Below are 27,083 nucleotides of genomic sequence, written 5' to 3' on the forward strand. Positions count from 1 at the left end.
TCTGTATGAAGAACCCAAGACAGAAATACAGTCCAAACCATGCAAGAGACCCATCATCTCAAATATAATTACGTACATGTCTAAGACTTGGTTTGTAAGCATTTGGGGGCTTCTGAAAAGTACATTAATAAATCATCCAGCAGTGGAATGCAATTTAAGGCCAAATATATTTCATAATCATGCTGCTCTTATGATTTTGAACCGGGAACAGCGAGAACAGAGCGGGAGCAGGGTTTAGCATCCCCAGGGCGTGGGAGCGAACTCCGCCCCTCCCCCTCATCTTTGCACCGCTGAGCCAGTTGGAAGGCTCAGCGGGTACGGTCCTGCAGTTTGAGTCTGCCTCACAGCTTTTCACCATTTTACCTGCCTTCCTCGGACCATTCCGTCTCCCGACTTGAACCGGGAGCAGCGAGAAAAGAGCGGGAGCAGGGTTAAGCACCCCCAGGGTGTGGGAGCGAACTCCACCCGTCCCCCTAGTCTCTGCACCGCTGAGTCTATAAAAGGCGCTCAACCGCCCGGCGCACCATCAAAGGCGAGAGTGACCTTTGTGAAGCGACCCACCAACTCCTTCAAACCAACTCAACCGTAGTACCCAATCCCTTCAAAACCTGCCACAACATCAAGTTTTCTCTACAACACCTTCAATAAAATTCATACTCCCTCCTTTCAAAAAACTACACTAAATCAACAACCGAACCTCTCCATCTCCAAATCCTCCCTCTGCCACCAAAATGAAATTAATCCCTCATACGGCGTAGAAACAATAAGCCTCAATGATTCTCTGCGGAGATTTCGGCCCTCAAGGAGAAGAAAAAAGCATTCATCTCTTACAAACAATCAGGGAAACAGGACTCTAGGGAAGTCTACCTGGCCAAGTCAAAAGCCATCAAAACAGCAGTTAGGGAGGCCAAATTCCACATGGAGGAGTCTCTAGCGAAGAACATCCAAAAAGGAGATAAATCCTTCTTCAGGTATATCAGTGAAAGAAATAGGAACTCAGGCGGGATAGTACGTCTTAGGAAACCAGACGGAGACTTTGTAGAAACGGACTCGGAAAAAGCCCAACTGTTAAATGAATACTTCTGCTCAGTCTTCACCCGTGAGGCGCCAGGACTCGGCCCTCAGCTACAGAAAAGGGTTGACGCAGTTGACCCGTTTAGTAATTTCAAGTTTACACCCAGCGGTGTCTACTGCAAGCTGTCAAAGCTTAAGGTTAACATGGCAATGGGACCTGACAACCTACACCCCAGGGTGCTCAGGGAGTTGTGTGATGTCTTGGTAGAACCGCTATCCGCGCTCTTCAATCTCTCCCTTAGTACGGGTAACGTCCCGTTGGACTGGAAGACGGCTAATGTCATTCCACTCCACAAGAAAGGTTCCAAGATGGAGACGGCAAACTATAGACCGGTGAGTCTCACATCAATAGTGAACAAACTAATGGAAACTCTAATCAAACGTCAATTGGATACGATCCTGAACGAGGAGAATCTACGGGATTCCCGTCAACATGGATTTACTAAAGGGAGATCCTGCCAATCCAACCTGATCAGCTTCTTTGACTGGGTGATGAGGAAGCTGGATGTTGGGGAGTCCCTGGACATCGTATACCTGGACTTCAGCAAAGCATTCAATAGCGTACCACACCGCAGGTGATGAGTTCTATGGGATTGCACGATACATTGACGAAATGGGTTTGCAACTGGCTTGGAGGTAGGCTTCAGAGGGTGGTGGTGAACGGCACCCCCTCCGAAATGATGGAGGTAATCAGTGGGGTGCCGCAGGGATCAGTCCTGGGCCCGATCCTTTTCAACATCTTTATAAGAGACTTAGCAGAATGGCTGCGAGGTAAAATGACATTATTCGCCGATGACGCCAAACTTGGCAATGTAATGGGCAAAAGCACAACGGACATAAATTCAATGCCCAACAACATGATGCACGACCTACTACTACTGGAGCGCTGGTCTAGGTCCTGGCAACTCAGCTTCAATGCCAAAAAATGCAAAGTTATGCACCTGGGCAGCCAAAATCCATGCAAGACTTACACCCTTAATGGTGAGATCCTAACAAGAACTGAAGCAGAACGAGATTTAGGGGTGATCGTCAGTGAGAACATGAAGACTGCCAATCAAGTGGAGCAAAGCTTCATCAAAGGCAAGGCAAATCATAGGTTGCATACGTAGGAGTTTTGTCAACAGTAAACCTGAAGTCATTGTGCCATTGTATAGATCCATGGTGAGGCCCCACCTGGAGTACGGTGTGCAATTCTGGAGGCCGCATTACCTTAAGGATGTGCTGAGACTTGAGTCGGTCCAGAGAATGGCCACCAGGATGGTCTCGGGACTCAAGGATCTCCTGTACGAGGAACGGCTGGATAAATTAAAGCTATACTCACTCGAGGAACGCAGAGAGAGGGGTGACATGATCGAGACATTCAAGTATCTCACGGGCCGCATCGAGGTGGAAGAAGATATCTTATTTTTCAAGGGTCCAGTGGCAGCAAGGGGGACATCTGTGGAAAATCAGGGGCGGGAAACTGCACGGGGACACCAGGAAATTCTTTTTCATTGAAAGGGTGGTTGATCGCTGGAATAGTCTTCCACTTCAGGTTATTGAGGCCAGCAGCGTGCCTGATTTTAAGGCCAAATGGGACAGACACGTGGGATCTATTCACAGAGAAAGGTAGGGGAGGGTCTTTGAGGTGGGCAGACTAGATGGGCCATGGCCCTTATCTGCCGTCTATTTCTATGTTTCTATGTTTCTATACACACACCCAGGTCATTCTACTGATAATCCTTCTCATTCCCAGCTGGAAGACAGTAGTAAACAACATACCTATCACACCCACCAGCTCAATTGCAAACAAAACCCACCACTATAACAGGAGCACTCCAACAGCTAGAAGCCCAAACCACCAAACCAACATTCAACAACCAATCACCCTAACATGGAGAAGAAGATCAACTCACCCCAAGACCAAACATCCACCTCCTTCTAAATCAATCATCTATCCTGCAATAACTCAAAAATATCAAACAGAAATCACCACATTAACATGTGCCTACTTAAACATCAGAGCCCTAGGACCAAAAACAGAACACATAAAAAACTGGATAAAAAATGAAAATCTAGACTGCCTTTTCCTCACTGAAACCTGGCTAACTTCAGACACAGATCCCAGAATAACAGAAGTATGCCCTCAGGGATACAAAATAATTGACCTGCAGAGAGAAATAAAGAGGAGGAGGACTAGCAATCTTAATCAAAGACTCCTTAACTCTAAATTTAGATACTTGAAAAAACCTCCACCCCACACATGAACCTCCTTGCGTGTCATCTCTCAAGCACCACACAAAAAACTCACTAAACTGCATGCTCTGTTACATAACACAAGGAAACTGGACCGCAGTAAGACCTGAATTTGAAAACTTCATATACCAAAACTCATTAATAGTTGAATACAACCTTATCCTTGGAGATCTAAACCTACATCTTGAAGACCTGAATGCCTTATCCCTCCAAATTTTAAACCCACAAACCACTCATGAGAAAGGACACCAACTTGACATTGCATCCTTCATGACACATCAATTTTCCACTCCAGAAATTACAACATTAAATGGAATCTGGTCCCCTTAACTCTGGTCAGACCACTACACATACACATTCAACATCAACTGGACCAAAAACAAAACCACACCAAATTCCAAAAAAATAACTTACACCTCACGCCAACACATTGAACCCACCAAATTCTGGACAAAAATAGATGAAACAGTCCAGGACTGTGACCCCAAGAACTTCATCTCACACTGGAGCAGCTTGAGCACCAAAGTCCTTGATGAACTAGCCCCACTACAAACAAAACTAGAACCAGCAGACGATCAGACCAATTGTTTGACAGCGAACTACTCCTACTTAAAATACAGTGCAGACGACTAGAAAGAAAATGGAGAAAAAATAACCGCCTGGAAAAAAATCAACAAACAATACAAACTACAACTAAAGGACAAGAGAAAAAAACACTACACCAACTTAATAGGCACTGATACCCAAGATTCCAAAAAACTATTCCAAATATTAAAAGATCTAACAAACACTAAACCCTACATGACCACAAATACCCCCCCTCAGCCACTCTCATAGCAGAACATTTCAGAAACAAGATAACAAATGCAAGAGCTACCCTCAATTGTACCCCCATCCTACCTAATTGAACACACAATTCAACCCACAGAAAAAGAATCAACTGCAGCAGACAGAACATGGTCCCGTTTTCCCAGTATACATTGGTCAGAACTCAATAAACTCTACAAAAAGTACAGCCACGCATCCTGTGACCTCAACCACTGCCCATCATACCTCCTAACAACTTCCAGTGCAAAATTCCACACTCTACTTCTACTTTGGATACAAATCATGCTCGCAGATGGCCTTTTCCCAACTGACCTCAGCGAAATCATCATCATCCCGATCCAAAAAGACCCAAAAGGACCAACTGACCAACCATCCAACTACAGACCCATTGCTTCAATACCTCTATATGTCAAACTAACAGAAGGACTAGTAGCCAAACTCCTCACCAACTATCTAGAAGATCACAACATACTTCACCCCACACAGTCTAGCTTCAGAACCAACTTCAGCACAGAGACATTACTGGGATCCCTTATGGACACAGCTAGACAACATCTTAACACAGGGAAAAAAATGCTGCATATACAACTGGACCTGACCGCAGCATTTGACCTAGTAGACCATAACATCTTACTGCAAATTCTGGACACAATAGGTATCTCTGATAAAGTATACTCTTGGTTTGAAGGCTTCCTAAAATCCAGAACATACAGAGTAAAATCAGATAAAGTAAAATCTGAACCTTGGTCCAACCCCTGCGGCGTACCTCAAGGATCCCCACTATCTCCTACTCTCTTCAACCTATATACTGCCTTCCTCGGAACATACCTGGACAATCTAGACATTATCTCCTATAGTTATGCAGATGACATTACCATCCTCATACCGTTTGATCAACCAAAGACCGTCATGACAGACACATTACATCGAACACTAGAAGCAGTAGCGACCTGGATGAAAGATCACAAATTGAAACTCAACCCAGACAAAACAAAATTCATCCTCCTCGAAAATAACAAAGTTCCAACCTTAACCAATATAGAAATCAACTCAATCAACTACCCCATTCAAACCACCCTAAAACTATTAGGAATGACTATAGAGAGATGCTGCACCATGCAGCCTCAAATAAACAAAACAATACAGAAATCTTTCGCAGTTATGAGAAATTTAAGACAAATAGGAAAATTCTTCGAAAGACCACAATTCCAGCTCATAGTTCAATCCCTTATACTAGGCCTACTAGATTATTGCAATATCCTCCACCTCCCCTGCCCTGCAACAATGAATAAACAACTACAAACAATCTAAAATACAGCTCTAAGACTCATCTACTCACTGAAGAAACACGACCATATTATAGAGGCATACATCGACTCACACTGGCTACCAATTCAAGAAAGAATACTAGTTAAATTCTACTGCATGCTATTTAAATCTTTAAACGGAGACACCCCAATCTACCAAAACAACCGCTTCTACCAAACTACGTCACCCAGACATAAAAAAAACACACCCCTGTCACACACCCTCCAATCAAAGAAGTCAAACGGAAAAAACTGTATGACGGCCTCCTAGTAACACAAGCAGCAAAACTAGATAACCAAGACTCCAACCTACTGATAACCACCCCCGAATACAAGATATTCAGAAAAGAAATAAAAACGATACTCTTCAAGAAATCACTGAAACACTCTTAACATCTCAATTACCTTCCATCCTCCTGCCTTCACCCCGCCCCACAGATACTACCTGTTCTTCTCCTCAACTTCTCTTGAATTCACCAATGATCTTCTATTGTAACCCACCATTTATAACTCTTTTGTAATCTGTCCTGAACCGCAAGGTAATGACGGAATAGAAATCTCTAATGTAATGTAATTTTAGAACAGCTATTCCAGAAACCTCTTCAACCACATTCTAAAAACTCAAGAACATGAGATGGGACAGTCTGGGACCACACCTCTCTCATTGGGGGCCAGATCAAGTGAGTAGGGAGGGTGTTGCAATATAGTTATTTATTTTCTGGCTAAAAACTCCCTCACAGACAGCTGGTGCATTGTTGTGATGCAAGAACCATGAGTTGTTGGGGAAAAGTTCAGGTTGTTTTTGTCTAACTTTTTCACACAGCCTTTTCAGCACTTCCAAATAGTAAACTTTGATATTGGTCAAGTTGGTACAGGTTAGCAACATTGTTTTGACTCTTGATTTGGACTGGTGGAACTTTTTGGGTAATGAAGAATTGGCTGACTTCCATTGTGCACTGACGCTTTGTTTCAGGGTCATATTGGTACACCCATGTTTCATCACCAGTGATAACATGACCCAAAACAGCGCCTCTCCAAAAAGTCTTGGCAAACTTCGACTCTCTTTTGCTTTTGTTCATCGGCGAGCACCTGTGGGACCATTTTTGCACACAACTTTCTCATGCCAAGATTTTTATTTTAAGATTTTCCCACTTCTCTATCGATGTTTACTTGGTCTGATATGTTTCCCACAGTCAGCCGACTATTTTGACGCACAATTCAACACATTTTTGCAATGTTTTCCTCAGTGACGGGAGAAAAACGAGCGAGACTTCAGCGCACCGACATTGCAGCGTTGACAATTCGGCCCAAGACACCAGCGCACTGCCTAAAAAGTGACTTTTAAAGAGCTCCAATGGGGGGGGGGGGGGGAAACTCCCGCCACTTTACTTCAGACTGTTCGCGCTGTCGATGGGGGAGATGTGGGGGTGCAACCCCCCATTATAGAGAAAACTTAACTTTTTCCTAAAAAGTCAGGAAAAAGTAAAATTTACTCTATAATGGAGGGTTCCAACCCCCCAATCTCCCCCAATGGCAGCGCGAAGAGTATGAAATAAATGGGGGGGGGTCCCCACTCATACCCCGCATCGGAGCTCTTTAAAAGTCACTTTTTAGGCAGCACGCTGGTGTATTGCGCCGAATTGTCAGCACTGCAATGTTGGCACGCTGAAGTCTCACACGCGAATGACTATGAACTGTTTTCCTCAGTTCTGCTCGTTACTGGCCGCCCTGATCTTTCTTCATCAGTGACGCTTTCTCTCCCCCTCAGAAAAACGTTTAATCCATTTCTACATTGCCATTTTCTTCATGGCATTATCCCCATAAACTTAGACTATCATGTCCCTGATTTCACTTCCACTCTTGCCGAGTTTAACGAGAAATATAATGTCTGTTTGTTGTTCTAATTTCAGCGCCGACATTCTCTTGACGGCACACAAAAACACACACCAACAATAATGAATGCTACTCAGCAAGACACTGCCACCCGTCGACACGAACAAAACTGTGAGACGCCGATATGCCAAGGCAATGAAACCTTACCAAGTTGTTTGTACAGTGCTGCCAATGTAAGTGCAAAGAGGCAAGTTCGTGAACTTAATTGTCAGTGGTCATATGTACATTTCTATGCTAGAGAAACTGGAGCTTCTTCTTCCATAGAAATGCATTGGGGCTTTTTTTTTTTTGGGGGGGGGAGGGTGGAACCCCTAGTCTTATTTGGCCCACTGTCAAACCTGATGTGTCTTTGTGCATGTTTTTCCTACATGCCAAGTTTTATCCCATTCCCCCAGACAGACAGATATTCTTTTGTATAATTTTATCCAAATTCTGTTAGGTTGGAAAGTGAAATCTTTCCAGCTTCCATTGGGCTGGAAAGAATAAAAATGTAGTTTTAACCGGCATTTTGGGATTTAGTTCATGCCTTTGTCAGGAGTTCATGGCGAATTACGTTCAGGTGTAGGTGGTTAACAACGTAGGACGTACGATTAAAACTCTTCCCCCTCCTAATGCCTCACCACCACCACCACCCAGTCTTCATTTTCCTCCTTGGTTGTCCCCTTCCTCCTCTACCGACCTATCTACCTGTTATCTTATGGGCCTCTGTGATATACCCAAGCTGCCATGTAGTTCAAACAGTTCTGCTAAGAAAGAAGTGCTGTATTCACATGGCCGCCAACAAAACCCAGTGCTTCAGTTCTGGATCATGGTAATTTCATTGCAAGTGAGGGAACTTCAAAGGAGAATCAAAATAACAGAATGCATGTGCAGAGTATAGGAAGCCGCTGACTCAGAAAGCAAGCTGTGTAATGTGTTTCCTTTGGAAAACATCTGCGCCTGTAAGTTGATGGGTGGTTTGTTAGTTTAACACCGGTGTAAACCTACCAAAATGATTACAAAAGCACATCTGTTTTTATCAACTTGGACACTAGAGACTTCCCTGGAAACTCTGAATTCTGCTTTTGCAAATGCACAAAAGGTGGTTTCTCAGGCCAGGAAAATTTGGCAAATTGTTTTGAAATCCTCCACCAAAAATTATTGCTAAGATTTTTCACATTGCTATGACAGTGTGATATGAGATCCGCAAATCATGGGCGCTAGGGCCAATCTGGTGCTACTAGAAGTACTGTTCCCGGGTGATTTGCTATTCAGCGGATCACCCGGCCTATTATGGCCAGGGAGGGAACACATACAGTAGCCCGGTCTCTGGCCATGTTTGAACCAAGGCATCTAGCCCTGCACTTCCAGGTTCATATCTTCAGCTGAAGAACTAAGTTACCTTTATGTTCTTTGCAGTCACCATGAGGTCGGACGTCGGATGACCCCATCGTCTCATAATGGCCTGGAACGCTTTCAGGAACAACCACCACTCTCCTGGGTCTGTCTGTCTGCTGAGATAACCTGCTTGAATTTTGTCCACCCCGGCCACATTCACTGCAGAGATTGCCTGCAGGTGAGTTTCTGCCCAACAGAACAATGCTTTCGCCTCCTGCTGGAGCAGAACACTCCTGGTGCCTCCCTGCCTATCAATGAGCAGGCATGCCCTCGGAAATAGAATGAAGAGTTCCGGGGCAGGCCTGCTGTTTGACGTTGCACGGTAGAGCTGCCCGATTCAGAGAAAAATATTTTGATTCGATTCGATTCACCCTGTTGAATCGATTTTTCGATTTGATTCACTGTTAATGACACAGCTTTTTAAATTTAAACATTTTATTTAACCAAGGCAATATCATATAAAAAATTCCCAGCTTCCATCCCCAGCCCCCCAGGCTCACCAGACCCCCTGCCGATTCTGAGCTTCCATCCCTAGCCCCCCTGCCGATTTCAGCTTCCATCCCCAGCCCCCAAGACTCACCAGTCCCCTGCCGATTCTGAGCACTCCCTGCCAATTCTCAGCCCCCCTGCCGATTCCGAGCACCCCCTGCCGATTCTCAGCCCACCCTGCCGATTCTGAGCACCCTCTGCCGATTCTCAGCCCCCTCTGCCAATTCTGAGCACCCCCTGCCGATTATGAGCCCCCCCCTGCCGATTATGAGCCTCCACTGCCGATTCAGTTACTTACTCGACTGGATGTGGAATCGTGGGGAAGAGAGGAGAAATGCAGAGACAGCCAAAAAATACCCTTTGCTTCCGATTGGTCCGCTGCACGAGGTCTGCTCGCTCCCCCTCGACGCTCCCACGTCCTTTCGTTTCTTCTTTTGCAAAACTGGAAGTTACATTAGATGGGAATGAGTCCGGCGGCCGGCAGTGAAAAAAGAATGAACTTTAATCGGGATGAATTGGTAAGTCCGTTTTTTTACAAAAACAAACTGATTCAAATCGTGAATCGGGCAGCACTACTGCACGGCAGCTGCCCGAAGATTTAAAATCACAACACCAGGAGATGGGAGGGAGGGAGGGCGGGTAACAATCAGCAACCAAAAATTTGAGGGAGACCAGGGCCCCTGTGGCCTCCCCTGTTCCGACGCCTATGCCTCCAGTTCTTCTCATTTTTGAATGTTGGTTTACACATATGTGTGTATGAATGCACAGGCACATTTTTGAAAATGTTTACAGGTACCCTGTTATAAAATTATTCCCGAAATATCTTGGCATCAACTCAAAACTAATTTTCCCTATCATTTACTGCAGTTACTTCATACTTCAGAAAGAGATCATTTAGCATTATCCCTTACGTGGTGGATAATTACACTTGCTTTGGTAGACCTACCCAAGATGCACAGTTTGCTTTTGCTACATAAATACTTGTAGCAGAAAACACTGACATTTTTTAGCTTGGCAAAAAGCCTAGAATAGTACTCAGAAGAAACGTCAACTTCCTGTTCGTTTTCTCATGTGAGTAGGCGCACATATTGAACCACGCAATGATCTGAGAATAAACCTTGATGCCTCATTAAATATCCAGATGTTTAAACACCAACAGATGCTTCCTAGAGCTTTTCTATAATTCTGAAGTAAAACACTGTCTAGACCAGTGGTCTCAAACTCAAATCCTTTGCAGGGCCACATTTTGGATTTGTTGGTACTTGGAGGGCCTCAGAAAAAATAGTTAATGTCTTATTAAAGAGTTTGAGACCACTGAGTTAAGGGGAACGGTTAATCAGCTGGCTGGGTTGGAGCGCAGAGGGGAGAACAGGACAATCAAGCCATTGTGACATCACTGATGAGGCTGGCTCTTATTGGTGGAATGAGGCATTATGACATCACAATCTCAGCTTTGCTTCCCAAAAACAAATAGGATGTCATGGTTACAGTTAAGCCAGTGGTCTCAAACTCAAACCCTTTGTAGGGCCACATTTTGGATTTGTTGGTACTTGAAGGGCCTCAGAAAAAAATAGTTAATGTCTTATTAAAGAAATGACAATTTTGCATGAGGTAAAACTCTTTATAGTTTATAAATCTTTCCTTTTGGCTAAGTCTTCATAATAATATTGTCATTTATAGCTAAAGAGACATATGATCAAGAAACTGTTTTACTTTACTTTTGTGATTATGATAAACATACCGAGGGCCTCAAAATAGGACCTGGCGGGCCGCGAGTTTGAGACCACTGACCTAGACAGTTCTTAGAAACACCAACCTAATGTACAACTGAGCAGCTTAAACTTTAAACCTCTTCTCTGTCTCCAACACAATGAGTTAGCAGAGACGCCAGGACTCTGGAATGAAATGATAGGTTACCCAGAAAAAGAAAAAAAACATCTGGTTACCATTTTCAAATCCAAGGACCAACCCACTTAAGGAAATGCTTTAGTTTCTCTGGAACACAAATGAAACACTGAGTTTGTTGTTCTGATCCTCAGAAGAGAAGGTAAAGGAAGCACCAGAAATAGAGAGGTCACCAGAAGCTGAGAGTTTATAAATAAGAAAGCTTCCTGCAAGGCCGAGGGTAGGTTAATTAAACAGAAGTACCTCCAGAAGCCAGTTAGAGTATGAGTCATTAGTGTCTCTTCAAGATAGGCATTGGCAAATTATTTATACTCTGAAATGACTAGGTGAATGCTCATCGGATTATTCTTCTTACAGGGATTGGACGGATTCCTGAGGGATAAAGGGATCGTGGGATACTGAGAGAGGTGCTGGGATGTAACACAGGTATAGAAAGCCAACAGGTCGTGCATGTGCAAGACCGGAGGGTTAGGACTACGATGGGAAGATAGGACTTAAATGAGAAACCAAGGTGGCAAGGGAGCCCCTTCTGGTGATGCAGACAGGTCGTGACCTGTTTGGGCCGCCGCGGGAGCGGACTGCCGGGCAGGATGGACCTATGGTCTGACCCAGCGGAGGCACTGCTTATGTTCTTATGTTCTTATCTACTGATTGGTCTAATTTTGTCTGCCTTTATTCCACATGCTTCTTTCAACCTCTTATTCGAGGCAACAATGCCAGCACCAGCTAAAACCCTTCTCTGTTTCATTATATAAAACATAGGTCAGAGCTACCGAGCTCTTGGCAAGAAAAAGCATTGCAGAATAAAGTGGTGTTTTGAGCTCTCTGTTACTTAAAGTCAAAGAGATCTTCCAGATTTCCAAACACAAGTCTACATTTCAACTCTTACAGCACACACGGAGACACATGTTCTTCACCCACGCCAAGCAGGTTTCCGTCCTGGCCATAGCACCCTGTCAGGGTGGTCACCACTTTTCTGAGTGGTCTCCATTATTCTTTTGAGTGGGGAAAATTAGCCTTGGTGGATTTCTCCATGGCATTTGATTTAGTAGAAGAAATAAAGAAAAAGAACAGCAAATCCCTAGGTAAAATCAAGAAAGAAAGGAGTAAGGGCAGACCCCAGCCTTTCCAATTGAAAAATATAATCAGGAGGTACAGTACTCGCCCAAAATTCACGGGGGTTCTGTTCCAGGAACCCACATGAATTTTTAAAAAATGCAAATGCGGTTTTTCACCTGTCAAAAGGCAGGGGAGGCAGGAGAGGGCAGCTGGAGCACCGGCGGGTGAAGAAAATCACTTGTGGTCTGCTCCGACCCACCTCTTCCTGTAGTAAAGTTGGGCTACACCAATCAGGAGCTGCTTTGACATGCAGTTCCTGATTGGTGTAGCCCGACTTTACTACAGGAAGAGGCAGTCGGAGCAGACCACGAATGAGCGAGTCCACGATTTGCGAACTGCGAATTTGCGGGGGAACACTATATTATAAAAAAAACAACAACTATATTATAAAAAAAACATTGAGCAATCATGCAATTCTAGAAAGCATCCAACAGATGCCTTGCAGACGCCAGATTTTGAAACCTGTACGGACGCCTGGACAGTCCTCTAACCTGTTTGGAGCTGTTTGGGAACAATGGAATAGAAAACGAATCAAATAAAGGACATGTCCAGGTAAATCCGAACATCTGATAACCCTAGCCCAAGGGAGGGGTAGCCATTTGGCTATATTCAGTGGCATAGTAAAGGTAGGATGCACCCGGGGCGGTGGCACTCCCTGTACCCTCCTCTCTGCGCCCCTGCTCCTTCCGCCCCCCCCCCATTCCACACTCATACTTTCCCTTCCCCCTCCCCCATACCTCTAGATCTTCACCAGTGCAAGGGGCTTTTCTCCAGCATACTCCTCACGCCAGCTTTGGACTTCCCTCTGATGTCACTTCCTGGCACCTTGACCCAGAAGTGATTCAGAGGGGAGCCAGGCTGCCGTGAGCAACAGGAAGAAGTTGCTCATGCTAGCGAAGATCTACCGAGGTACGAGATGAGGGGAGAAGGATGGCGCACGCGTGGTGTGGTGGGGCAGGGCAGAGAGGTTCCGGCATCCCCCACTGACACGGCACCTGGGACAGTCCACACCCCCATTACTACACCACTGGCTAAACTTGGGGTGGAGAAGTATTCAGGATGAGAACAATTTCATGAAGGAGGTGTCTTCATGTGAGGGATGTCATTGAAGGGAAGGGGCAGCTCCTCATTGTATGCAACTGCCCTATGAAGAAGCAGTTTCAGAGCATCGGGTCACACATTTGGGGCCCAGTGCCCCTAGGACAGAACAGTAATCTGCTTGTGAGGTTGATCACAAGTTGCTTTATTGTTCTACCACATGTCAGTAACCTGCAGAACCGAACTACCGCTCATTGGTGATTTTCTTGTCAAATTAAATGTGGTAAAAGTCACCCTTTTACTGCACCTTGATAATTATCCTTCTTATGGCCCCTTTTATCGAGCAGCGCTACATATTTTTAGCGCAGGCCGGTGCGATAAATGCTCCAATGCTCATAGAATTCCTGTGAGCGTCGGCGCACTTACCTCCCCGACCTGTGCTAAAAACCTCTAGCACAGCTTGTTAAAAGGGGGCTTAGGCCCTCTTTTACAAAGGTGCGCTAAGCGTTTGCGCACTAAATCAATGCATGCCCAGCGTTTAACGTGCGCTAATATTTATCTCACGCTAAAAAGCATAGCGCACCTTTGTAAAAGAGGGGGTTAGTTTTTTCAGTAAAGATCTGCTATTTTTAATTATTTTAAAAAAAATAATACACATTATGGCATTGTATTTGAATATTTTTACTGCTGTAATTGTCTATTGCCTCTGTCTGGATTATTCTTGCTGTAAACTGCCTTGAGCGAATTTCTTCAAAATGGTGGTAAATAAGGGGTCCTTTTATTAAAGTATACTAAATGATAAGGCGCCCATAGAATATAATGGATACCTTAGCATTTAGTATGTGCTAAGTCGGTTAACGCACTTTAGGGCTCCTTTTACGAAGCCGCGTTAGACGCACGTAATAGCGCACGCTAAATTGCCGGCCGCGCTTGAGCTGGCGTTGGTTCTAGCCACGTAGCGCAGGTTTAGCGTGTGCTAAAACCGCTAACGCGGCTTCTTAAAAGGAGCCCTTAATAAAAGGACCCCTAAATCCTATTAAATAAGTAAAAGCATTTCTCAGAGTCATCTCGGGCTTTGACCTCTCCTGTTGGTAAACGCCCACTTAAAGAGCATCTGTATTGCCTCAGGCACTAAAGGCTTCTAACAGAAATCTTCTCTTTCTGCTCAGTCACTAATAGTCACAAGAGTGGCCCGTAACTGTTTGGACAGCTCTGTAATAACACAGCAATGGCAACCAACTTTAGAATTTCTCCGTGACTAGGAGAGGATAACCAGCTGGTACGCAGACATGCTCTGCTATTCCATTTATTGTTTTCATTTGATTTTAAATCCAAGCATTTATTAAACCTGGAAGCAATTAAAATAGTCCAGGCTGCTTTAACATTCCTGAGGTTGCATTTCTCTTTGATGTTACTGGGAAGGTTTATTCATCTGGATGTGGATAAGACGTGCAGAAAACAACTGGTTATGATTAATCATTTTATTGAGTAGGCATGTTTAAATTAATAATGGATTAATAATATATAACTACTAAACTCTCTTAATAAAAGTGAGAATCCTTACTTAAACTCCTAAAATAGGCCAACGATTACTATGAGCAGAGAAAGAAGCTCGACTAGAGATGAAGACTTTAATTCTCAAGAACCCAGAGTTAACCTCCAGAGCAAATCTTGATGGTTAAACTCATAATTGGGCTATCATCGATTGTAGTCTTATTTTCTCTACGAGCTTTATAAATTTACGTTTATTTTATATTTTTTAACAATTATGTTGTCAGAAAAGAATTATTTATGCTGTAAAAGTGTGGTACTTAACTTGGGTTAAAGAATACGCCCGGCCAGTTCCTCGGTGTCAGGTCAAAAGCGCGCCGGGACAAAGGCGCGAGCAGACAACTGAGCGCAGTGCGGAGGCGCGCGCCGAAGAAAAAGACTGTTTTTAGGGGCTACGACGGGGGGTGTGGGGGGAACCCCCACACTTTACTTTATACAGATCGTGCCACGTTGTGGGGGCGTTGTGGGGGGTTTGGGGGGGTTGTAACCCTCCACATTTTACTGAAAACTTAACTTTTCCCCTGTTTTTAGGGAAAAAGTTACGTTTTCACTAAAATGTGGGAGGTTACAACCCCCAAACCCCCCACAACGCCGCCGTGATCTGTATTAAGTAAAGTGGGGGGGGCTCCCCAACAAAAGCCCCCCCATCGCAGCCCCTAAAAACAGTCTTTTTCTTCGGCGCGCGCCTCCGTCTTGCACTCAGTTGTTGGTGCGCGCCTTTGTCTTCCGCGTTACTGTCTATGAACCCAGTTCCTCACACTAAATTCACCGTGACGGAAGATCTCCGTTTCGCTCTAATGAAACTGTTAAGCGCTTCTTCAGAAAAGCAAGTTGTTATAACTTCAATTTTACGATTGCTGGATTTTAGTTTTTTAGTTCACAGTTTTTGCTCCCGACTGGGTGGTTTTCTTAAATAATGTACGACGAATTTAGTGTGAGGAACTGGCCGGGCGTATTCTTTAACCCGAGCTAAGTACCACACTTTTACAGCATAAATAATTCTTTTCTGACAACATAATTGTTAAAAAATATAAACGCCAGGAAGTTCTTTTTCACCCAAAGGGTGGTGGATACATGGAACGCGCTACCGGAGGATGTGATAAGCAGGAGCACGCTACAGGGCTTCAAAGAAAGTTTGGATAGGTACCTGGAGGACAAAGGGATTGAGAGGTACAGATAGAAGTAGAGGTAGGTATTAGGGATAGGATTAGAGGATTAGAGGCAGTTAGAAAATTAGTCAGGGGCACTGTTCAGGCAATTAGGCCTGATGGGCCGCCGCGGGTGCGGACCGCTGGGCAAGATGGACCACTGGTCTGCCTCAGCGGAGGCAACAACAACAACAAAAAAAATAAACTTAAATTTATAAAGCTCGTAGAGAAAGTAAGTCTACAATCGATGATAGCCCAATTATGAGTTTAACCATCAAGATTTGCTCTGGAGGTTAACTCTGGGTTCTTGAGAATTAAAGTCTTCTTCATCTCTAGTCGAGCTTCTTTCTCTGCTCTTAATCTATATATATAAAATCTGAGGTATGTATGTGTGTATGTGCCGCGATCACGCAAAAACGGCTTGACCGATTTGAACGAAACTTGGTATGCAGATCCCTCACTACCTGGGGTGATATGTTCTGGGGGTCTCGCGGCCCACCTGCACACGTGGGCGGAGCTACAAACATAAAATCATATTTCACCCATTCATGTCAATGGAAAAAATGTAAAAAGCTGTGGGATCTCCAGTTATTTTACTTAGCAACCTTGACCCACCAAAACTTTGCAATGGCACAAGGCTTTGTGTAAAGAGGTTACTGTCCAATGTAATTGAAGCGACTATCTTAACCGGAAAGGGACAAGGTGAAACCGTATTTATCCCGCGGATACCACTTATTCCAACAGATCTTCCTTTTCAGTTTAAGAGATTGCAAATTCCAGTGAGACTTGCATTCTCTATCACAATCAACAAATCACAGGGACAGACTATTACATACTGTGGAGTGGATTTAAGATCCCCCTGTTTTTCCCATGGACAACTCTATGTTGCTTGCTCAAGGGTGGGTTCACCCAAGAATTTATATGTTCTTGCTCCTGGAGGTGAAACTAAAAATGTTGTTTATAATCAAGTTTTGTGTTAGTTTTATTGTATTCATTTTGTCAAATATTTCACATTATAATTTGAATATTGTACTTTTTATAAAGCTGTAAAAAAATAATTTCATTCACCACTATAAAGTATCTTTATTTGAATCCATTTACAGTGTTATTGCTATAATTAAATACCCGTGCAACGCCGGGGCATCAGCTAGTAATATATAAGACAGGTTATCCAAATCCCAATATTACATAGAAAAAAATATCATAAGATACCATAATCCAGGAATTCATATTAGGGCTCAGAGAAAATCATTAATCCCCCCCCCCCCTATAATGTCATATTGAGAAACCATGATTAGTGCTATCAAACGTCCGGATTTCCCCGGACAGCTTTTCAAAACCCGGCACTTTTTTATCACTGACCACGACTGTATTAGCTCCGACACTCATAGGTGGTAAAAAAGCTGACGCGGCTTCAAAAAAAAAGGGGGGGGTTAACAAACAAATGTTGGTTATACTAAACAGCGGTAGAAGTTTCGACTGCAGGCAGGCAAGTTAAATGCGCCAACGCTCATAGAATTCCTATGAGCGTCGGAGCAATTAATGCACCACCAGCCCGCGGTAGAAACATCAACTGCCATTTAATAAAAGGAGCCCCAAATGTCGACCTGGCATTTTATGCCATTTTTGGATTTCTTTTTTTTTTTTTCTCTTTTGAAAATGAGTTCCATACGCCTCTAGAAGGAACTGTACTTAAGAAATTCTGAAATAAAAATATTACAAAAGGATTGGTGGTGGAAAGAGGTCGATATCCAACTCTTTAGAATACTCTACCATTCCATCTCGGGGCTGAACTATCCTTAAATAAATTGAAATCTTCACTGAAAGCTTCTTTTTTTTCTGATGCATTGCATTCTATACCAAAAACCTCAAGAAGGACTGGAGGAAAAAGTAGCCTTGTTAAACTAACAGAAACCACTCCAGTGACATAGCACAACATCTAAGAACATAAGAAGTTGCCTCCGCTGAGGCAGACCAGAGGTCCATCTTGCCCAGGGTCCGCTCCCGCGGCGGCCCATCAGGCCTATTGCCTGAACAGTGGTCCCAGACTAATTTTGTAACTTACCTCTAATCCTATCCCTATAACCTACCTCTACTCCTATCTGTACCCCTCAATCCCTTTGTCCTCCAGGTACATATCCAAACCTTCTTTGAAGCCCTGTAGCGTGCTCCTGCTTATCACATCTTCCAGTAGCGCGTTCCATGTATCCACCACCCTCTGGGTGAAAAAGAACTGTTACTTAAGAAGAAGAAAAAAAGCCTCAGATGGTGCCTCCAGAGGGGCACTAACGCAAGTGTAGCCTACTCCATTGGTACTTGGGATTTCCCTTCACCATCTGAGGCTTTTCATCTTTTTAATTCTACTGTATACCTTCATTTATATGAATAACTTTTCGATCCATCTCAATCATTTCACCTTACTGTTAACCCTTTCAGGACCATAAGGATCGTAGGCCAATTTTTGTGGTTTTGACGACATTTTTATGGTAAAAAGGGCTTGCAGATGCCAAAAAATTGATTTTTTTTGTGAAATATCATTATTTTTATTTAAAAAATCACACTTCTGGCTTATGGACAGTGTGGCAAGTGAATCTTCTCGTCAATCTGGCAACGACGCTAATGAATGAATGTCGGAACCAGTTTGTTTACATAAAGGCAGTATCATATGGAATCCGTACATATCAAATTTAGAACTGTAGACTATCCCAATCAAAATTTATAGGATTTTAAAGTTATGGGACAAATATGTCCCTTGGTCCTGAAAGGGTTAAGAACATAAGAATAGCCGCTGCTGGATCAGACCAGTGGTCCATCGTGCCCAGCAGTCCGCTCACACGGCAGCCTTTGACCAGTGCCCTATTTGAGTCTAGCAGGTACGTTCTGGTTCAACAGGAACTTATCTGACCTTTTCTTGAATCCCTGGAGGGTGTTTTCCCTTATAACAACCTCCGGAAGAGTGTTCCAGATTTCTACCACTCTCTGGGTGAAGAAGAACTTCCTTAAGTTTGTACGGAATCTATCCCCTTTTAACTTTAGAGAGTGCCCTCTCGTTCTTGCTCTCCAAACTATTCCTCCGCTTTTACAACAGAATAACATTGCCTTTCCCCTGCCCCTCCCCCTCCCCTTTTCTCCCTTATTTTTCCATCTCGTTTTTCCCATTTGTCAGTGTCTTGTCTGTACATGTTTGTTTTGGATTTTGGTTTTACACTTCTCCCTCCGCATTCGCGGTGATTGGGGATGAACAGAACCACGAATACGAAAAAAGCGGGGATAACTTTTTCATATGTTATTTGCGGTTTTCTGTTAAAAAAAACCCTCATGACTATGATGAAACCGCGAATAACATGTGAAAAAGTTCTTCGGCGATTTTCTCTGTGCATGCTGAAGAAAGTGCTGGGAAAAAGGCGTCAAAATTTTTATCGATACTCATGGATGATGTAATTTTTTGGGGGGGGAGGAGCCTGCATGCTAAAAAACGCAAATAATCAAAATCGCGAGTGCCAAAACTGCAAATATGGAGGGAGAAGTGTATTTGTTATTTTTGTATGATATTTTATTGTAAACCACTTAGACATTTTAGATTGGTGATATATCAAATTTTAAATACAGCAATATGTACCATTCTTGACTTGTTGCACAGTGTTAGTCTGTGTCAGCCAGGGGTCCATTACAGTTGTATGGCTTCCCATCATGTTGATGAGTATGCCAATTCATGCTATGCCACTCTGTCACAGCAATAAGCATGCACTGCTATCATAACTGTAACTTAAACCATGCTTTCTTTAGGTTTTCTTTCCTACTTGATGGTGCATGCAATCGCCTTGCCAGTTCTTACCTAGAGATAGGTCTGGTTTGAGGACTTCACTGTCTTCAAGAATTGTTGCAGTGTATCCCTGCTTGCTTAGGATGTGCTGATACAGCTGACGTTCTTTTCTATCAATGGAATGATGAATATAAAGTACCGCCTTTCTCTTGGATTGGTCATCCAGGTGCTTCAAGATGGAATCATCAGTCTAACAAAATAGCATCAATATATTCTATAACACAATGTCAACTCTCCATGGATACTCCATATTCTAATCCAAAATGTCTTAAAAATACATTCACACGTAGCTACCAAACGCATATTAGCCATATAAAAATGATCCAAGTTTCCAAGTTTATTATAAGTTTTGATTAATCGCCTATTCCAAATTCTAAGCGATGTACAGTTAAAAATTACAAAATCGAGGGAAACAAACATGACTAACAAAATAATTACTAAACATATTAAAATTTCAATAAATGCATAACATGACATACCATAACTAACAAAACTATTATTAAACATATTAAAATTCAATATGTACGTACAAGGTCAAAAAGAGGGAAAGTTAAGAGAAGAAGTACAATTCAATTCAAAAGTAACGATTAAGGTAAATGATTATGTTTTCTAAACGTAGGGGGTTTCATTGAAGGTGTCATATTATAGTTATAAAGAGAAAAAATAAGCCTTGTTTTTGGTTGGGTTTTTTTTAGAAGAAAACTTCTAAGTCACCAGCTTGGTACTTCAGAAGCAAGTGCTCACACTGTCATGCAGAAAACTTAAGTTTGATAGTCTAATTCTCAAACTGGGCTTCTGCTCTCCAAGCTAGATTGTTGTTCAAAGTATTCAACACTCAGGGGAAGATGCTCAAAACCCACCATGCCTTTATCGATGGTCGCTAAACTGGTTCCAGCTGCTTTAGCATGGAAGTATTCTACTGGCCAATTCTCAAAAGAGTTCACTATGATCTTTTCCGAACTTCCTGGCAGACTCTGGCTCTGTCACACAAATGTATTACAATGGGGTCATTAATATTTGTGGGGTCCTTTAACTAATGGGCTCTAGCCGTTTCAGCGCATGCTAAATGCTAATGCGTCCATAGGATATAATGGACGCGCTAGCGTTTAGCGCACCTTAGTAAAAAGACCCCTAAATGAGCACTCTGGGCGATTCTCTATTATCACTGGGCGATTCCCTAACCTCACTGTCCTACATTTGCGGGCAAAATTTTCCAGCAGGTCTGAGCTGTCGTAGCCCTACTTTCCGGTCAATGCCTGAGCGCTGATTGGCTCAGGCATTGATAGGAATGTAAGACTTTTGTCAGCTCAGACAGTTTGGGAATCTTATCACTTATTTCTACGGCCCTATTCTGCTTTACTAGCGACTCCCAGTGGTGCATGGAGCAGATCCACAGAAGCACATATTACATACATGGGCAGCTTGCGGCGCGTGGGGAGGCTTGCGACGGCTTGCAGCATGACATAGGGGGAGCGAGAAGACAAAAATTCACCAGCCCCAGAGACGCAAGAAAGGGGGAAGAGATGGCAAATTGCTCCAGCCGTGAAGATACCGCTTCATGCAACCATGCTGCGGCTCCGGGGATGTGGCTTCATCGCTCCTCTGGCACTGGAACCAAAGCCGGAGGAATAAGGGAAGCTGCAAGGAGCCGGGGATCCACGGGCAACCAGCTAGCCCATAACCCAATGCTAGCAGGTTGTTCCCAAGTCCCACTCACCGGTGGTTTACTCTCGATCACTTGGTGTACTGCTGCTTCCGAGCCCTGATGGACTCCTGCAGCCTGATCACCAACCTCCCAGAGCTCCATGATTGTTTTATTATCGCTACTGCTCCTGTCCTCGCTCTGCCCCCCACTGCCGGTGCCCGACTGCCTAGAGGTCTGAGCTTCAGAAGTTTGCCTCTGAGTAGTGATTATGTCACTGAAGCCCACAGCTCTTCTGCTGGCCGGCCCTGGCCCTACCCCCTCCATAACCTGGCGAAAGAGATGGGAGGTCCCTATCCGCTCCTTTCTTTCAGGGCTCTGGATTTAACTATTTACTGCTGGACAGGGGGATCAGGTAAGAGATGCTGTTGGACAGGGGGAGGTAAAATGAAGGGAGAAGGGCTGCTGCTGAACAGGGGGAGCAGGGAAAGGGTGCTGCTGGACAGGGGGAAATAAAAGGAAGGGAGAAGGCCTACTGCTGGACAAGGGGGAGCAGGGAAGAGGTGCTGCTGGACAGGGGGGAGGTAAAAGGAAGGGAGAAGGGCTGCTGCTGGACAGGGGGAGCAGGGAAGAGGTGCTGCTGGACAGGGGGGAGGAAAAAGAAGGGAGAAGGGCTGCTGCTGAACAGGGGGAGCAGTGAAGGGGGTGCTGCTGGACAGGGGGGAGGTAAAACAAAGGGAGAAGTGCTGCTGCTGGACAGGGGGAGCAGGGAAGGGGTGGTGTTGGACAGCCAAGGAAAGAGAGAGACAGAAAGAAAGAAAGACAGACAGACAGACAGAAAGCGGCCAAGGAGAGAGAGAGAGAGAAAGAAAGAAAGAAAGACACACACATCTATTCTAGCACTCTTTAATGTAACGGATTTAAAGGCTAGTAATATAATATAATAATAAAATAATCATCAGGACAAAGCATTATACAGTTCACAATCCAAACTTTTTCAAATAAGTAAATAGGTTTTCACCAGTCGCCTAAAAACAGCATATGTAGTAGAAGACAGAATGCACTCTAAAAGCTCCTCCCACAACTGCACTGCCTGTAAGGAAAACAACTCATCCATATATCGAACTCTGAGTCTAAACCTGCCACGAGCAGAAGGAAAAACAAAACAGTTGGCACTGCAAGTGGCCTGGAAAAAGGTAGCAAACAAACCGCTCCACCAAATAGGGCGGGGCCAGACCATGCAGCACCGTATAGAATAGAGCAGGGGTCTCCAAACTTTTTGCCACGAGGGCCACATTGGGTACTTCAGCACTTTTCAGCAGGCCATAGTAAAAAAAAAAAAAAAAGATTAATAACTCTAGGGGCTCCTTTTACAAAGGTGTGCTAGCGTTTTTAGCGCGCGCTAAAATGCCGCGCGCACTAGCTGCTGCCGCCTCCTTTTAAGAAGGCGGTAGTTTTTTGGCTAGCGCGTGCTATAGCGCACGCTAATCTGGTGCGTGCGCTAAAAACGCTAGCGCATCTTTGTAAAAGGAGCCCTAGATATATGAGTTTTATTGAAAGCAGAACATTTTATAAGCGAATTACAGAGTATGTGAGGTGAAATTATCATATATTAATGACGACGAACGCTACCAGCAAATTCTCATATTTTCATCACAAATTATAATGAAACCGTTAATGTGAATGATGGAACTGTTTTTGTGGTTTTAAAATCTTATTAAACCGAGGTTCAAATTTTGAAACGCTAATTGCAAGTAGCGTCTTCAAATGTCCTTCAGATAAATTTGCCCTGTATTTTGTATTCTTATGGACAACGAACCGTAACGCCAAGATTCAGTTTAAAGATTAGTCACAGCGCTAGAGATACCTACAATGCCGCAAATTGACACTGTCGATCGAAGCCGAACAAGTACGAAGAAATACCGATTCAGTATTAAATAAAGTTGTGAATAATATTAATATTAACATAATATGGAATATCAATATATTTTGAACACAATTTTAATGAATGCATTTCAAATCTATCAACACCCCGTGGGTTTTTGTTCTTGCGGATTCTCATTGGAAAATTAGTCCAATTGGTATATTTCCGCACAATTATTCCATGGGCCGGATAAATTCATATCGCGGGCCGGATGTGGCCCACGAGCTGTACTTTGGAGACCCCTGGACTAGAGTATGCAGACAAATTTAAATAATACTCTTACCATCTAAATTTGTACCTGGGGCAATAGAGGTTGCCCAGTCTCACAAGGAATGGCAGTGGGATCATTACACAAACTAAAGCCCTGGTGATGCCGCTGCGCAGAGATAGATATCAAACTTGTGCCAGCTCAACCAATTTTCTATGCACATTGAATATCGCACGTTTACTCTGTCCCACATTTTTATCCTCGACTCTCAAAGAATCCTAAAAATTCTGAGCTTTCAGACGGCAGGATAGCAAAGAAAATGTCTCTGTACGTGCAGCAGAAACTGCGAGAGCGAAGCGCTTTACAAAGTTATATCTTCAAACAACTTAGCTGCAGCTTCGTCGTAACTTGAGCTGCATCTGAATCGTTTCATTTCATGACTGCAATAAGCTTTTCCAGCTTTGAATTATTTTGAAAGGTGAAGCACTAACAATGAATAAGATTTTTTTATTTATTTTTTTTTTTAGTTTAATGCATGGATAAGAACACTACATCCATCGTGTGCATGCATTTACTTTTAATCGAAGTGGCAATACTGACTTATACTTAAAAACTCCTCCGAAACTCAGTTGTAATAAATAAATATATGATTGCAATAGCCATGGGACTTCTGTACAAGCCTTCAGCTAAGAGGAGGGGAAGGCAGATGTGTCGGAGTAAAACAGACGTCATTCCATCTGTTTCTAGCCTGTTTTATGTGTCTGGCACTAGGAAACAGCTCAGGCAGTGAGCAGACAGTGCTTTTTCCCAGCCACAGGAAGTCACATTCTGTTTCAGTTGGCTCACTGCAGCAGTAGGATGTGGGGTCTATTTTGGATCTCTGACCTTCAAAAAGTGCCGGCCTTTAATATAGAACACACCTCGCCTCACTCAAGAGTCAAAATGACCGTGACATTGGTCTACCTGTACTCATCTTGTATAGAAAGGGATGCATCTTCTCAGCTGGCGATAAAAGGCCTTACTTTAGCCTTCCCAAATCAATCCTAGTGATCCCACAACTAGTTAAGTGGGCCAGGGGTGTTTCAAGAAATTAGGCATCATGCTACAGGATACTTGGATTCCTGCACCCAACTTCCATCAGTTAGGCGGGAGGATTTACACCAGTTTTTAGCAGGCTTGAGTCTTCGTGTTGGGTGTGAGGATATGCTCTAAGGTTGCTTCGTGCTACACATCTTTTTTAGAACTGGTGCTTAGCGTTGATCTTAACGACACCTAAATTTGGGTAAAAATATCCAATTGAAAACCCCAGAAAAAGAATTAAGAACATAAGAAGTTGTCTCCACTGGGTCAGACCAGAGGTCCATCGTGCCCAGTGGTCCGCTCCCGCGGCAGCCCATCAGGCCTATGACCTGTGAAGTGGTCCCTGACTATTCCTATAACCTACCTCTACTTCTATCTGTACCCCTCAATCCCCTTAACCTTTAGGAACCTATCTAAACCTTCCTTGAACCCCTGTAGCGTGCTCTGGCCTATCACAACCTCCGGAAGCGCGTTCCATTTGTCCACCACCCTCTGGGTAAAAAAGAACTTCCTAGCGTTTGTTCTAAACCTGTCCCCTTTCAATTTCTCCGAGTGCCCCCTTGTACTTGTGGTTCCCCACAGTCTGAAGAATCTGTCCCTGTCTACCTTCTCTATGCCCTTCAGGATTTTGAAGGTTTCTTTCATGTCTCCTCTAAGTCTCCGCTTTTCCAGGGAGAATAGCCCCAGCATTTCCAACCTGTCAGCGTATGAAAAGTTTTCCATACTTTTTATCAGCTTAGTCGTTCTTTTCGGAACTCCCTCAAGTACTGCCATGTCCTTCTTGAGGTACGGCGACCAGTACTGGACACAGTACTCCAGATGTGGGCACACCATTGCACGATACAGCGGCATGATGACTTCCTTCGTCCTGGTCGTGATACCCTTTTTAATGATACCCAACATTCTGTTCGCTTTCTTTGAGGCTGTCGCACACTGTTTAAACACATTTTTCTTTTGTGCTCGGAGATTCTTTGTAGTGAGACTAATGAGTGAGCAAAAAATTCAGGCTAAATAACGCTCAGAATTTAGGAAGTTGATTGGTTGGGCTGAGAAATTTTCATCACTCCGTTGTAAGTGATAAAAGTGAGCCAAGTGTAGGACAATCAAACCATTGTGACATCACCGATGAGGCTGGCTCTTATTGGTGGAATGAGACATCCTGACATCACAATCTCAGCTCTGGTTACCAGACGCTGAAACTCTTCACACTACGAAGGGGTGCTGAAGGGTTCTCAGCCCAACCAAGAAGAGAATGAGGTGGATATGGTTTATTTAATGATCTGAAACAATGTCAAAACATAGAATTTTGTTTCTGCAAATTGGCACTTAACGAAATAAGATAACACTCTTTTCAGCTACAGTGGCTAAATAACGCTCAGAATTTAGGAAGTTGGTTGGCTGGGCTGAGATCTTTTCAGCCACCCCTCGTACATCCCTATATGTTATATTAGGAAAGCCGTGGCTCACTTCATACCAAACAATGGGAAGATAAAGGTGATTATTGGGCAGACTGGATGGACTGTTTAGGTCAGGGGTGTCCAACCTTTTGGCTTCCCTGGGCCGCATTGGCCAAAAATAATGTTTCTGGGGCCGCACAAATGTGCAAATGCTGCAGCAAGAGAGAGGAGGGAGCCGGCAAGGTGGTAAATACCCGGGAGCAGCAGAGCCGCACAAAATACTTCACTGGGCCGCATGTGGCCCTCGGGCCGCAGGTTGGACACACCTGGTTTAGGTCTTTAGCTGCTGTCATTTACAATGTTACTCTGATTCCTTGTTCTGGCCTTGAACATTTCTAGAGATTTTGTGCTCCCAAATTCATGTTCCCAACCTTCTCTCTGGAGCCTGAAGCTTTTTTAAGGCATAGCGTCAGGATGGTCAGACACTAAATTATCTTTGGCTGTCAAAGAGAACAAGAATAAATAGCAATGAAGCTGGACAAAGGAGTAGTATTACTGAAACCTTGAGATGGACGTTTCGCCTGGTGTTGCAGTATTTATAACAGGGCATCTGCATCCGGTCAGAGTAATTTTGATTGAAAGTACACAACCATATGTTTAACTGAGATACAGAACAAGTTTGAAAGAGCTCACCAGTGATCACAATCAGAGGCCATTAAAGAGATTAAAGGTGCCATCTCCAAGTTTTCCTCACTGACAGTATTCATGCTTATATTTGGCCATTTTAATTTTGCTATGCTATTAACAAAATTATAAGTTTTATATACATGTCTCCCTGCTGTATTCAGCCTTGTGGGTGAATAAGGCAGTTATTAAATCCCAGTAAATAAATACATAAATAAAAATTATGCATTAAAAGGTGTACGCAGCGCTGTACATTTTGACATTTAATAGATGGTCCCTGCTCGGAAGAGCTTACAATGTAACTTGAATAGACATGACATATAGGGTTATATGTAGTAATCGTAATAATAATAAATTTTCT

At 43.6% G+C, this 27,083-nt stretch overlaps 1 protein-coding gene across 4 annotated transcripts in view; it reads right to left on the reverse strand.

The window, feature by feature from the left end:
• Positions 1–27,083, reverse strand: part of CPED1 (cadherin like and PC-esterase domain containing 1) — a 223,477-nt gene that overhangs the window by 189,340 nt on the left and 7,054 nt on the right. For all 4 annotated transcript variants that reach the window (XM_033958590.1, XM_033958592.1, XM_033958591.1 and 1 more), the window contains exon 2: positions 19,800–19,977. In XM_033958590.1, the coding sequence (XP_033814481.1) occupies positions 19,800–19,977 (178 nt within the window). The remainder of the gene's footprint in view (positions 1–19,799; positions 19,978–27,083) is intronic.

The sequence above is a fragment of the Geotrypetes seraphini genome, chromosome 9 (assembly GCF_902459505.1).
Source record: "Geotrypetes seraphini chromosome 9, aGeoSer1.1, whole genome shotgun sequence".
Taxonomy (NCBI): domain Eukaryota; kingdom Metazoa; phylum Chordata; class Amphibia; order Gymnophiona; family Dermophiidae; genus Geotrypetes; species Geotrypetes seraphini.